This window comes from Prorops nasuta, unplaced genomic scaffold (genome assembly GCF_024137725.1).
Source record: "Prorops nasuta isolate Cenicafe-Biocafe unplaced genomic scaffold, Cenicafe_Pnas_1.2 PNAS00060, whole genome shotgun sequence".
Classification (NCBI taxonomy): Eukaryota; Metazoa; Arthropoda; class Insecta; order Hymenoptera; family Bethylidae; genus Prorops; species Prorops nasuta.
The window spans coordinates 26,147-41,807 of NW_027116857.1; the positions used below are offsets into that span (position 1 = coordinate 26,147).

General features: G+C 37.6%; 1 protein-coding gene across 3 annotated transcripts in view; it reads left to right on the forward strand.

The window, feature by feature from the left end:
* LOC136784552 (protein daughterless-like) overlaps nt 1–14,774 on the forward strand; it is a 34,295-nt gene extending 19,521 nt beyond the window's left edge. Inside the window, exons 4-13 of one of the 3 annotated variants that reach the window (XM_066745267.1) lie at nt 1,911–2,198; nt 2,459–2,620; nt 3,600–3,658; nt 4,376–4,529; nt 4,713–4,830; nt 6,332–6,485; nt 8,273–8,359; nt 8,963–9,108; nt 9,198–9,352; nt 9,470–14,774. In XM_066745267.1, the coding sequence (XP_066601364.1) occupies nt 1,911–2,198; nt 2,459–2,620; nt 3,600–3,658; nt 4,376–4,529; nt 4,713–4,830; nt 6,332–6,485; nt 8,273–8,359; nt 8,963–9,108; nt 9,198–9,352; nt 9,470–9,514 (1,368 nt within the window). In that variant the 3' untranslated portion in view covers nt 9,515–14,774. Of the gene's footprint in view, nt 1–1,910; nt 2,199–2,458; nt 2,621–3,599; nt 3,659–4,375; nt 4,530–4,712; nt 4,831–6,331; nt 6,486–6,780; nt 6,871–8,272; nt 8,360–8,962; nt 9,109–9,197; nt 9,353–9,469 lie in introns of all 3 variants that reach the window. The other 2 variants (XM_066745265.1, XM_066745266.1) reach the window with 2 other exon arrangements.
* Nucleotides 14,775–15,661: the final 887 nt, after the last annotated feature.

Here is a 15,661-nt window from a genome sequence, read left to right on the forward strand (position 1 = left end):
GAGCATAAGAATTTTAAACAGTTGTGTATATCGTCAACAAATTGTACAGTTTATAAATCCTTGCAATATTATAATAAATTTATCGCGAAACAAAAAAGAGTCCACAGCAGCACCCGAATAAAAACGTGTAATAAGCAAATACCGCGATTAGCTCGAAAGGAACCGAACGAAGAGTTGGACCAACTTAAAGTTTACGCCTCGTTAAGCATCCACTTATCTTTGGGCCACTGTGTGCTTATTGAACGACGCGTAACTCGCGTTCGTGCGATCCACAGTCGCGATAGGCCAATTTCCGATCGAATTTTCTGCCTTGAGAATTAAAACAGCTGTGTCGGAGTCTTTTCGCGGTGCGTCGCTTGCTCTCGGACCACCCGGATGACACTCGACACAGGATTTCTCTCGTCGCTTCGTCAATGCGGTTGAGAGACACTGTTGACAGCGCGCTCGCTTTACCAGCGAAACGTCAAATGACTCACGACCCGCTATATATAGATCAGCCCTCCCGCTACTCCGTGTTTCTAGTCAAGTGCAGCCTTCGTTTGATTTACACCGTTCACGGCTACCACGAAATCTTTCTCTCTCGTGGCCCCCGTGAATTCCCCTCCCACCTCCAACCCTCTGACGCTCTCTCTATATAGCCATGATTTTCATTTATCTCTCCCCTCCCCCTCCCCCTTCCCCGTACAGCGAATAGCTAACAAGCAAACATTTCAACAAAGTCAATTTTCCTCCCCATACAAAAATATCTGAAGTATCCTGATCGTTTCACGATATTCTCCTTTGTTTCGCGAATCACAAATAAATATCCTCGATATGTACAAATCGCGAGATATTTCTCTCTCGTGGTCCCCCCCCCCCCCCCCCTCTAATCCAGGGAATAGAGCAAGAAAACATTCGAACAAGGTAAATTTTTCTCTGTATACAATAATATCTGAAATCTCTCGATAGTTTCACCATAGTCTCCTTTGTCTCGAATATAAATAAATATCATTGAGATGTGTAGAAATGTCTCGATGCACGGGTATACGTACGTACGGGTTGAGAAGGATACGGTAAATTTTAAGGTCTCGGGACCGAGGCTTCTTTTTCGCTCAAAGGTTAAACATTTACGATGCCCCGTTTAATGACCCATCTTCCAAGAAGCGTTGGTCTCTTGACCGCATCTCTCTCTCTCTCTCTCTCTCTCTCTCTCTCTCTCTCTCTCTCTCTCTCTCTCTCTCTCTCTATGGCGGGAGGAACTCCTCGCCCGCGCTTCGATAAATTTCTTAGCTGCTTCGGTACGCTCCCCTTTTCAACATTTCAAATTTAGTACTTTAATCGGCCGCGTGAAACACACATGTGTGAATCCCTCTTCTCTCACAGAGCTTGGTCCGATCGAACGCTGAGAGTCTCGAGTTTCGAGAAAAAAAAACACGACTCTCGTGTCTTCTTTCAATGTTTACAAGCGTTTCCGACGAAAGAACGCGACTCCAGCGAGCAATTTGTCGAATCCGTGTAAACTCGCTCAGACTGGATTCGACTCTTTCCGAGTTGCTTCAGTGTCGAGGCATCGCGCAGCCTACGCGTGTACACGTATACATACATAGAGAGGAAATTATCCGGAATTTGTTGATAAATACACTTAGCTCCGTGGCTGAACTCGGCTTAAAATTAGACGTTTTACGAGCGATCTCGGAAGCCTCTCGCTTACACCCTAGAAGCGTATCGTATATCAAAGATATACCTTGATTATTCGCGCGTTTGCTGTGAATTGGAGGAGTGGGGGGAGTTGAAAAATAGAGAAGAGCATGGGTTTTGCTTTGGCTGGGGGGGGGGGGGGAGGGGGGGTTGGTAAACATCGAATCCAAAGGCAAAACGCTTCGCCCGGCCAATGATACGCGCGTTTTAATGGGATCGATGATGAATTTCAGGCGTATTCGGCGATGTCACCGAACGGTGAACCAGCGGCGCCGATTTTGGGATCGGCGGTGACCAGTGCGGCCTCCTTGCCGCCGATGTCGACATTCCGTGGCAGCGCCGCGGTAGCGGCCAACAACGGCCAAGGTGCACCGTCCCCGGCCTCCTTGCAATACAGCCACAGTCCTGGTGCCCAACCTACAACGGCGCCATCCGCACCGAATGCCGCGACCACCACCAACCAACAGCCTTCGACGGGCGACACCCTTGGAAAAACTCTAGCATCCGTTGTAAGCACCAGAGTACGTAGCCCCTTAATCTAATTTTAAGGTCACTGCCTCTCTCTCTCTCTCTCTCTCTCTCTTTCTATACCATATATATTGTTTCGCAAGTCGAAACATGCAAACTCCTGCCGCATCTACGTCATCATCCTATCGCTCTCTTCGCACGATCCCTGAAGACAGAATCCAAAGTTTAGCGAGATTCTGATATTATATTATGATTATTATTAAAGTTTTGATGGTATTAATAAAAGGAACGTAATTGTTTTTGCCCGATATAGATCTACCCCACGGACCAATCAGTATCGAGTTATAGCAGTAACCCATCGACCCCAGTCAGCTCGCCACCGCCATTAACCGGATCAGCACCAGGCTGGGCTCCTGGTGCTGCACCAGTGTCCCCACATTTCACGGCGGATCCCAACCGTGGCACCATTCACATGGTACGCATCGCCGACGCTTTGCAAACTTATCTGGTTCACAGCCCAATTGATCCTTGCCAGAACCTTGCACCAGTGACATTCCATCATCTTTGACCATTCGGTTTTGTCACGAACGCAAAACATTACCAGGGCTCACTTGGCAAAGATGAATCACTACCACCACTATACTTCTTTATTTTTTAATAAAGCCTTATGGGACGCTTAAAAGCAGAAAACAAGAACATCATGAGTAGTTCGAATCACGAGTTCTCTTACTCATTTGCACTTATATCTCGAGACATTTTGATCTTACGCAATATAAGCCTTGGTGATCCATCAAATGTATCATCCGTATGGCTGCACGCACGCACCATTTTTTATTTTCACTCGGGGGAGGATTCGACTGTTTCTCATCTGTGTATCTTGATCGATCAAACGTCTCGGCTACTTTATTCTCATGTAATTTTTTTATACAATTATATTTTTCTCTTCGCTAGTTATAAATGCGATGCTTGCCAATGTTAACATTTTGTACATATCGACGTTTGTCGTTCGACTTGGAGATCATTAGAAGAATAACAAGCGTTTTCTTTTCTCTTTCGCTGCATCCGTCGATTGCGCGTGGGGTCGGGATTGGGGACAGAGATAGAGAGAGAGAGAGAGAGAGAGACTGGATTTGGACGAACGCGCGTATACTCTTGCTATCCATCCATCTATCTACCTCTTTATCTCTCTTTCGCAAGCTCCACAGATTTTAACAAATTCTCGTCCGACTCCAGTCTCTCCCCCTCCCCCTCCCCCTCCACGCGCATCAAGCGATTAATTATAATTTGTTTGCCGATCATTTTACGCTCGTCCTCCCCCTTTAACGATTTTACTCGTCATCTCGTTCTCATCCGACACGTTTGGTTCATCACCTCCCTTGTTTGTGTGAACGTTGTGTTGACTTGGTTGTTTTTTTTTTTTTGGTTTTGTTATTGCGTTGGTGTTGTGTGTGAAGCCGGCGCCTGAACAGCAGAGGCTAGACGATGCCATCGGCTTCCTTCGCGACCACGCCGAGGTGAGGATTGCCGATTTTCAGTTTTTTCTCCTTCTTCTTCTATTTCTATTTCTATTTCTATTTCTACTTCTACTTAATTTAACATTATATCGTACACTTAACACTCTTTAAGCATGTACCACGATAAGAAACGATTCGTCAAATTTTTATACTAAAATCACTACTATCGAGCTTATTTTCATTTGCGCATTATTATTAACTCTCTACCTTACATTCCGTCATCGCTTGCATTCTTGATCGCTAATTGTTAAGAAGAGAGCGGTACTTTTAATCGTTCGTCACACGGAATCACTGCAATTTATGGGTAATTCGTACCTTGGTTTTAACTCGATACAAAACAGCATATATATATTTATGGATTTTTGCTACTAACGAAACGTCGAGTTCTTTTATCCGTACTTGTTGACATATGTATACTGGAATATTCAGTAGAACTACGTATCTAGCTATAAAGATAACTTTCTTTGAATAACGACTAAAGATTCGCATTTTTTCCTGTAAATTCTTCCAAAGTCTCTCTACGATAGGTCTTGAGAAAGTTTACGAGAGCCTCGAAATAGGGTATACCATTATAAAAGGACCTTTGATCCTGTTTACATGGATTTTTAACCATTTTTATGAAATCTTCTCTTATGATGGTATTTCCTATACGGATGAAAGAAGAAAATTCATAGATAAAGAATAGATGTGTAATCGAGTCGCATTTCGGGTATTCTGTTGCTACAGGGAACGCGAATGGAGGAACGACTGGACGATGCCATAAATGTTTTGAGGAATCATGCGGAGAGTCAAATAGCTCTTCATCTCGGCCCTGTTGGACCGCACGGTTCCATCTACTCCCACACATCACCACCGCAACTGGATCATCTGGTAAAAATTCACAAGTCTCTCTCTCTCTCTCTCTCTCTCTCTCAAATTCAATCCTGTAAAATTCTTCTCTCACTCGCACAATAACATCGAGTTATTCAATTAAGTTAAAAGCTAAAGACTATTGGAAATTGTTTTCCCTCGTATTGCAATGTGATATTTATTTATTTGTATTTTTGTTTTTAGACGAGTCCACATCCTGCGGTAACGGTAGCTCAACCGCAAGGCACGTACTCCGGGCTTACGCCCACGCCGGATAATGATGGTTCGATCAAAATCGAGAGGCTACCTGTAACGAATGCCAGTAAGTTGACACAAGAAGTTCCTCAAAGGACTCTCGAGGCTTTCCATTTTTAAAATGGAAAACTGCATCGAGATAATTCACGAAGCCTCTCTCTCTCTTCAATTGGATAAATACGACTCTTCGATATCATCGTTCTCCTCTTCTGCATTGGATTGCACACGCGAGACAAAGGAAATTTTAACGACCAGACAATTGCCATTCGTGTTGATTGAGAAATATGAAGAAGGTCTTGAGCAATCAATCCAGATTTAGTTCCAGATTGTCAGAAGGTCACTACCGTGAATGCGAGTCGAGCAATGAGAATTTATACACGGAAATGGCGAGGAAAAAACCGCTGCAAGGACTTTTGCCGAGAACAGCAAGCGCGATTAGTAATTATCTTCGACTTTTGGTCATGAATCGATTACGAATCCATAAAACGTTTCCATTTAAAAGCCGGAAGTATCCTGCTCGTACTGGCTATCTCCACCAGAGCTTTGTGTCGAGTCGAACGTTGAGCTTTGTACATACGTTCCATTGTAAACGAAAAAAAAAAAAACAAAAAAAAAAAAAAAGAAATTGACTAGTCATTCTCCAAGATCATTTCGATCGAGGCTTGAAAAATGATACCCTCGATGGGTCATCATCGATCGTTCTTCCATCTTCGAAAACTCGAGATCCGATTTCAATTTGCTCGACGAGAAACAATGCGATACGGATAGAGTACAAATTACACGTTGGAAAAAAAATCCAATTATAAGAATGTCGAGTTTAACTATAGGAACGCGAAAGGGGGGGGGGGGAAGAAGGAGCTCCCAGGTGTGTTTCACCGCAAGCTGCATCCCGATAAGGAAATATTAGATAAATCACGCCAAGTCCTTAGTATCGTCGTGCCTCTATTATTCCTGATTCTTCTCCCTATGCTCTCCCCCCTCTTACGCTCTCTAGCGGTCTCTCCTACCCAGTCGTTACGTCCGCTATGCCAATGGAGAACCTACACTTGGAAGGAAGGATTTTCAGTACGGATTAGGCGACTCGGCTAGTACCGGAGAAATGCAACATTCTTCTTTTATAACAGCCTGTGAATGCTGCGTTCTTGTCCTTTGCCGCAGGAATCTACTCTTTTCTTCGCTTAGCGAGAGCACTCGCCCCATCTTTGGCGAAACCCATTCTACCTGCATACTTGCATACAATCTGGAACAGCTTAGATTTGTCAGTCAAATGTTTCTCATTTTAAATTCAGTAGCTTACCCGTAAGTGCGTTACGCTGTGTATTATGCCATTGCAAAAATCGGACCAAGAGAAAGTCATTTTCCTTATGAAGCATCGGCGTATGCCTTTGTAATGCTACGGTTTTGTCGTTTAAGCTCCTTCACTCGACCATCAGTGCAATCCACGAACGAGACTCGAGTGTGATGTAGTTGTTTTTTGTTTGTTTAATAATCGAGGCTTCGCGAATCTCTGTCCAAGTCTTATGTTATTTCTTTTGAACAATTTAATTGACTGTATCAATAATGAGCAGAATACATCTCTCTAGAAAAGAGAAAGGATCCACCGGACAGTAGTGGCGGTGAGACAAAACCATCGAGCAGCGAATTAGCGGCGGCTGGGGTTATCGGCGCAGCAACAGTCAACTCAACATCTCAGGGAAAGGGCACGAAGAGATCGCGTAGATAGTAAGTATCCTGACTAATCGTTTCATAGGTGTTGCGTAAATTGAATTTGAAATTCTTTCATAGATTTTTTAAATCAAATGAAATATAGATTAACAAAATTTTGTTGGAATTATATACACACGAGCGTCTAATTTCGATTGCTCGTTGTCTTTTTATTAAAATTAAACTGTAAAGAGTTTTTGATATATATATATATATATATAGAAGAATGTAAATGGGGGACATATTCGGTGGATAGTTTAGTATTTGGTAAATGTATTGACTTTAACTAACTTGCTATGTCTTTAAACAACTGTTGTTCGAGCGCTGATGAGGACTGTGACGATCCTGGCACAAAAGCGGTGCGTGAAAAAGAACGGCGCCAGGCCAACAACGTGCGTGAAAGGTTAGTGAACACACGCAGTATATGCACTTTGTTGCATTTTGGTACAAGCTTCCTTCAAATCTTATCCACATCTCCTCTTGAAACCTGACCAAATTTTGTTGATCATACGGAACAAGCAGATATGTAAGTTTGAAACAAATAAACCTGTTTTCCAGTGATATTTAAACAGGAATGAGAAGCATTTTCGCTTATTGTTTGCATTTCACTTATTCCGTCGTTTCATTAAATTCGATAAATTTGTCGCTAATTTTTATCAAAATAATTGTTACACGGTTAAAAAGTACAATTATTGTGCATTTGGATAAAATTTGATGTTTTATGCAAGAAGCAGAAAATAAAAAGAAGTATCTCCTACCCTTGTATTATACAAAACTCCAGACACCTCATATCCCTATTGTATCATACAAGACCCCGCTTGAAACGAAACAAATTAAAATGTTGCTGGTTATGGACAGAGATGAGACAAGATATAAATCGATTACTCTCCTGTGTACCCAAAAATCAGTCTCATTTTAATTCCACTGCGATTCGAGTTTAGGCATGCTACCTTTATTAGATTATAAAGCACTTTTTTCTGCATTACTAAACGTTGCATTTTAAGTATTTTTAGTAACTCCCGAATCCTCTATTTCCTACATTAAATACCATCCTTGGTTCGATCTCTTAAATGATTTTTGGAAGCTTAGTATTTTCTTTTCTCTCTCTCTCTCTCTCTCTATCTCTATCTCTATCACTTTATTTATTTATTATTTTATTATTTTTCAAATAATTTTTAACGTCTGATCCTTGCAAAATTTAATTTCTTTTTTAGGAGAAAATAGAAAAAAACATTTTCCAACCAAAAAAGAATCGGTTTTAATTTATTATTCTCTTTCCTATATGTATATGTGAATTTTCTTTCCTCTTCTCTTCTCTTCTCGTCTTTTCTTTATTTTCTTTAAACGTTGATGCTCAAAGCTTCGCAAGGACAAAATTATGTGAATTCTTAATTTTCTAGGTATCAGCATTAGTAAAACTGCAATTATTCCTCGATACTCATTAGAGTTTCAAACAAATTGTTTTTGCTACAAAGAATACGGGCCTAGTTGATTTTTAATCTCTGTCCATAACCACAATAAAAAGGGGAAATATTGCGTGTGTTCATTATCAAAGCCAAATTCAGCTTTTTAAAGTATTTAAGCTTACTCGAACTCAACGATGATAGCTCGATCTATGTAATTCGCTCGAACAACAAATGTTTGTAAAAAAGAGGCTATCCTTGAAATATATAATACACTTAAATATTGGAAAGACATTTTGATCTCGTTAGTGTCAAGTAGCTGAAAGTATTTATTAGAGATTAGGATAAAATGTGCAACTTACCTCAGGTGATTAATCAAGTGTTGTTTTTGCGTAACTGTTGTTCGAGCGCCGAGGATGAAGACGATGATCCTGACGTTAAGGCACAGAGGGAAAAAGAGAGGCGGCAAGCCAATAATGCTAGGGAAAGGTAAGATGAGCATATAAAAAAAAGCTTCTCATCTTCCGATTCAAATGTGGTTCGGTATTCAGCAGAAATCATTCGGGGCCCGTATTCTATGTAGTGCTGTGAGATAGCCCAGCTTTGAATCTTTCAGTGACTTAATTCTTTTTTCTTTTTTTTTTTTGTATATAAATTAAGCAATCCTTTTCCTTTACCATAATTCGTTCTCATAATCGTACAGATCTATTTCGCAGAAGACACTTTGTAAAATATCCATTAATTTGTGTTTGAATTTAGTTTAAAAATTGTTCTAAATTCTTCTATTCATAGTTTTGATCCATGTTAAAGCTGAAAAAAGTTTTGCATGCTATTGACTACTTGTTTCTACGAAAACTCTTGTTTTTTTTTTCAACAGCAATTTAAATGGATCAATTGTAGTTCTTCTTCGCACAGGTTTATAGTAGCTTTATATATTAAAAATTTGTATAATGTGCTAATTAATATTCCGTAATGATAAAAGTGAATAAATAAGTGATAAAGTTTCATTATCAATATGAAGAATACTGTAAGCTTGTGATGAAAGACTCTTCCTCTTTATTCAATATTTAAAAAAATAATCTTTTCCTTCAGGATACGTATTAGGGACATCAATGAGGCTTTGAAGGAGCTGGGAAGGATGTGCATGACGCATTTAAAAACGGACAAACCTCAAACCAAGCTTGGTATCCTTAATATGGCTGTCGAAGTCATCATGACACTGGAACAGCAAGTTAGAGGTACGTAAAATGATATCCGAATCGTCGTCATAATTTTACCATCTCACTCTGTCCGACAATATTTGTTATTTGGATTGATTTTTGTTTAGAGCGAAACCTTAATCCAAAGGCAGCGTGTTTAAAGAGGAGAGAAGAGGAAAAGGCGGAGGACGGACCCAAATTGCCTGGTCACCTAGCAGCACACATAACTCATCCTCATTCTCATCCGCACGCGCATTCACAGCCACCTTTCCCCGCAATGCCTGTAAGTTATTATTTTAATATATAATTACAAAGGAATTGTGTGAAAGAGAGGGAGGAGAAATCGAACGCGATCGGATGAAAGATAAACTTGGATTACAAGCGAGTCATTTATTTTCAGGGTCCGCCACCTTCCCTTCAGCACAATCCATCGCAACCGCAGTAGCAGAGGCTCAGCGGCGGTGCCATCATGTGTTAAGGGGTAGATACGTCTTAAAATTGACAAGTCCACACGAGTGACTCGCGCATAAATGCACGTACAAGAAATTCCGTTCCTACTTTCATGAGTTAAGGTAGCTCTGAAGGCACGGGAACCATTATGTGATATAAGATATCAAAAGCTGTAACTCGAGGACGCGACGACGAAGCATATGCGGCGAGGAAGAAGAAGAAGAAGAAGAAGAAGAAGAAGAAGAAGAAATTCATCGAGAGAAATTTCAAACTACCCACGTCTATTGTTTAGTTTCATTCTACTAATGAGAACTGTGAAGAGAGTTCCAAGATAGTTCTCTACGTACAACACATATGCGTAGTCTTCGACTTGCACAACGGTGAACATTCATTTCGTTTCTTTACGATTATTGAATGTGTATGTATATTTATGTACGTAAATGCAGCCATGGATAGAGCACAGATGGTGGTTTTAAGAGGCATCTACCCCATTAAGGCGGCTTCAAATTATTTTTATAAATAGCGAGAAGACAAAGGAATATGGTTCCTCTCTTTCGAGATATAAAAATGTAGATCGAGGTTTTATTATTAATGATCGAGCCCCGCTACCAGTAATCCCCTGACTCATATTTAAAACGAAAGACTAGCCAAACCAAATTTACTTAAAAAAAAACTTCTTACTGCATTACTTATTAATTACTTATTTAAATTACTTAAAAGGCCATTGAAATAATCGATTTTAGATCATGCTTTACTTCCTTAGCTGAATAATATATACATTTTTTTTATGACAATACGAATCGTTTTACGTTTCACTCTCACGATCCTTTTTCGAGACTCTTTCTATTATAGTAGATTTTGTTTCTAATCTTTTTAGAGACCTATCAATTTACCATTTTTCATTCACTCTCTATAATTCTAATGTTAACGTTTCCGTCATTAATTAGTGAGACACTAAAAATTTAAGAATGGTGAATGAGAGATTCTAATCACCTGTGGATGCTTTTCTCTTATATATTACGGTGATATTTTAGGCAATGTGAGTTGTTGTCGGGAGGTGTAAGAAAGAAATTACTTTTAAACTTGCACGAGGTTGTTCGAAAAACAACATTTGTGACAAATGTACGTACACAGCTGTTCAGCTCTATCGTTTTAAAACTTAACGCGTATACTGAAACTTAGTTAAATTCATTTATTAAGATATTTTTTCTCAGATTTCATTATGGAATCTCTCTTGAATTATTTTTATATTATAAAATTAAGACCACACACTTAATTTTCTATGTTCCGACCAAAAGAGTATATATTAGAAATTAAGAGATGATTCTATAATAATCATGACAAGCAATATATAATCATAATCGTATAATATTACTATATGCATTGTATTCATATGTATATAGGATATTATTGAAATGCAATGATTATTATAGAGTATAATGTATATAAAATTTTTAAGATTGAATATTTTAATGAATGTTTTATGTAATGTAAGATTGTTTTAAGTAAAATTTATATGAAATTGGAGTCTGAAGAGAAAGCTGCAAGATCAAGGTTTCCTTCTCGTGATAAAGCACACATAACATCGTTCGGTTTTGACTGCTCTGGTAAACAATATTTCTCATTTATACGAATATTAGAACAATCCGGGTAAACGCTCTGAAGCGACATTATTTGTTTATTTTATTTATATTTTGGTTCTCTCTTTTAAACGGGTTCTCCGAAGCTCCTATCGTCTGATATTAAATATATATGGAGACAATGTTTTTTGACGCCGGTTATAAACGATTTGACCAAGATCTGTTGCAAGTAAAACTGTCGCTTTTGTGTGTTACCTCTGATTCTAACGTTTTGTCCTTATTGATACAAAAGTTGGTTCAACCACTCAACGTACTATGTAAACGATTATATGTAGCGTAAGCGCAACCATGTATTCGGTTAGTGTAAAAACACGTAATGAGAGGAGATGTGCAAGAACTAGTTGGCCGAACAAACGTAAAGATGGTAGAAATGTAATTTTCTTTTCCGCATTCTAATACGAAGCTTTCAATGTGCTGTTAAATTACTTCGGACACAACTAAAACGATTTGCATTGCGCAAAGGGAAAGAAGGGAATATTTCATTTAGCTCTTAACTAGGGCATGATCTAAACTCTTTTATTGCTTATGATAATAAGTAATTAAGCAGAGAGAAGAAACGAAATAAAAAGAGGGGCGAGGTAGTAAAGGCTATAGAAAAAAGGCTAGATAAAATCACCTACCCATCGAACACAAAAGTTCAAACATATCTCGCGCATAATTGTATATATACAGCAATGACGCATGCCTAACCAATTACCTAATTATAATGATTATTATTATTATCATTACGATGATTATTATTGTCACGATCATAATTATTATTATTAATTATTATTAATTATTATTACCAATTAATTACCGCCGAGGAGATCTTTCGTGAGAGAAGGGACATTTTTGTTTTTGAACAAAAATATAGCTCAACGAATGTGTACCCAGTTGCCATGTATTTTAATTTATTTAGATTCTTAAATAAATTTTATTGAAAAAATCAACGAAACGAGTTGATTGCTCGTGTTTACTCTCTTTATCTACTCGCTCTATATTCTTTTCAACTCTTTTCGTCTTTGCTTTACTCTTCGTTCTTCGCTTCTCTTTCATTTTCCATAATTCCCTTTCCCGTACAAAAACATAGCTATATTTTTCTTCAAAAGCACCGAGACAGCGCACAAATTTTTACGTGCAGACTTCAATTAGTCTTTATGCTCGTTATACTTTGACTATGCAATGAATAATAGTTTATGACGAAAGTGCAACTATAAATGAAAAGTGTGATTATTTTTTATTGATTTATTTTTAAATAGATATACTTTTTAATTCTATCCTAAGTTCTTGAAGTTTCTTTTTTTCTACGGACCTCTCTAATATTATCAATTTTATCACATAAAATTATGACATTACGTCGTACGACGATTCATCTTTCGCGATAGTTTTACAAGTGGAATACCAAGTAACTTTGCATTTTCGTAATATTTAAAATCATTGAATTGTACGATAATTTGTTATTGATACGAGGCATCGTTGATCGATGGTAATTACGTATTTACATTTAATGCACACTCTACGCGTGCCTCCTCATTTATTCAATAAGAAACTTACGAGCTTGCGAATACCGAGGGTTCTTCGAGAGCATGGTCGGAAGACACGTAAGCCTGCGCAAAACCGAGGTAAATCGCAAAGGCAAAAATATTCAGTGATTTTATCTTATACTACTAAATCGTGAATCAGTTCAGTGCCAATGTCGCATCTACGAAGTTTATTTCCAAATTGCGTGGCCAGATTTCTCTCGATATTAATTTTCATAAACGACACGTGTGCAAAGCGAAAATCTAAATTTTTATATGTATATATTTATTCTTAACCGCTCTTGAACCAATCTCAAGTTGTAATACATAGTGTGTATAATTATTTACGTCGATCTGCAGATAAAGATTCAACTAAAGGCAATTTCTTAATCATATCAGAAGTGCCCTAATATGATTCTTAATTAATGCAACAAAAATTCAACCGATCAATTCTGAGATGCTTGAAAATGATTAATAGAGTCTTGAGCCACATCTCCCCGGTTGACCTTATCGTTAACGTGTATCGAGTTCCGATCAACGATGTACTCAAATACAATAATTATGCAACCGGATATAAAGCCACAAGTTTACCACATTACGATATATCAACGTTTGCTCAATTTCAGTCCTTTTTAAGTCTTCAATCTCACGAAATATTTTAATCGACGGATAATTATCTATTGGTGCTGTTTAGTTGATAACGAGTAGTGATTAATTAATTTTAAGAATTCTTGATTGATTAAAAAAAAAAAAACTATTTTTTCGGATAAATGAGACGATTTATACGAGTCAAATGAACTTTCAATCGTGACTCGCTCGAGATGAAAAAGAATTTTTTTGTTTCAAATTTTTCCTTATTGCGAATCAGGATTAAGGAGAAATCTTGTCAGAAGGACTCGGGTGACCTCGCTACATCTGCAACTAAAACAAAATTACTGTAATTACGTAAATCGTACATCATATCCCGAACGACATGTTGCTATTGTTCATAATGAGGGAGAAAATACGAAGTAATGCTTGTAAATGTAGACACTGTAAATTTTCAGAGTTTCTTGGAAAAACAACGATGATTTTAATATGATTATTAAAATTGTTAATATCAAAATACATCTCCATTTATAGACCGACGAGTCAAGTCAGCTCGACTCCACTCAGCTTCTTACCTTAAAGGCACTTGAACTTTTCAATTACAATATTGTACAAATACGTTTCACTGCAAATTTTTTATAAATAATAGAGGAGCATTATCTCAATTTCATAAATTTAAGTTTTCTCATTTAGACACTCTAGTAAAGTAAGGGGTTAAAAATATAAAGTTAAAAGATTGCTTTCCATCGGTAAAACTACTAGTAAGAAAGAGAGAGAGAGAGAGAGAGAGAGAGAGAGAGAGAGCAGAGCCCATTAATAATTTATTCGAGTGTAAAGTTGATTAAAATTTGTGAGGCTGATCAGCTCAGTTCCTGATAGTTTTAGATATGAAATATTAAAGAATTGACATTCAAGCCCTTAAGCATACGAAATCACACAACTTGTACTCGCGAAGGTAATCATGTAAAATAATAACGACAATAAATAGCCTGTAAGCCAGTCTATCATAAGCTAGGCACTTGTCAATAGTCTTTAGATAGTCAAAATCAAGGTTAAATGGGCAAACAGAGTTGAAAATGGCTGATCAAAAATACATAATTTAATTTCATCATCAATTAACATCATGCGCATCAGTGCTATCAAAGTTGTAGCCTCCAGTATCAATATTTTCCCAATCTATTTCAATGAGATTCTTTGTCACTGTTTCATCGCAAGTAAAATATTATTCAGTTATTCGAAATGGTCAATTTTGAAACGAAACGTTAAATTTTGTCTACGGAAAAAACACGTTGTTTTGTTGATTAACAACAATAATACGAATCAAGAGTCATTTCATTACATTGGATCAACCGTTCCGACCCTGCGTACGTCTTAAAGGATGCTATGATTAACATTGAGAAAGCGAGAGATGAATATAATTATACAGATACGAAAAGAAAGAATGTGTAAAAAATATGTATAATTATCACTAGTAATATAATTATCACCAATAATATAATAAATGTGCCATTTTTTCCATAGTTCAATTAATAATTATTTATTCAACACAGCAGTGATTTGTGTTTCAGATTCCTTATGCCCAGCACTTTCCTTGAACCTGGTGATTTATTTTCTATTTAAATTCAACGATCTTGGCATAGTTATCAGAAAAAATGCGTGTTCAATATTTGTTGCAGTTTGTCCGTGATACGCCTATTTTTATCAATAGCGTGTCTTCTTTATCAGTGAGGACAAATAATTATGCAGATTTAAAACATTTTACAATTTAATCTTGAGCCAAGTATTTATTATAAAGCGCTTTTTAAAATATTTTTTACACCCGCGTGAAATCTATTTTTTTTTTTTTTAATCATTCGCCAATATTGTATCATTTTATAGAGGGATCGCCTTGATGCCGGCGATGAAGATGTCGAAGAGAATCACTGGCGAAAAATTTAGTCTGATACGGCAGTACGCGACGCGGGTTTTTTAAATGTCTTGGTTCTCGACGCGAATTTTCGATGCGCGCAACTACACTTTAAAGCGAGGTCGCTCATCACAACAAAGAAAGAAAGAGGATTTTTATCAAATTCATTTCATCCTTTTTATTCTGGCTTAAAAATAAAAACAGTGTATAGCATATATAGACTACGAGAGTCCTTGAGGCTGTTGTCCTTGACCGCTGCAAGCATAAAAACAAAAAAAACTCGCCACGCAGTGAAAATGTTTTAAAATTTTTCGACAATTAGACAATTTTATTCGTAGGCAAATATCTTTAGTTTTATCATACGAGCATTCCAATTGATATAATGTTTCATTTAAAAAGATTGAACGCACGTGGAATTTCGAATCCTGAATTATCATTGACGGTACATAGACAATGGGACCATTCGAAACGGGGAACGCTGATTGGTCTCAGCTTGCTACGCAGCG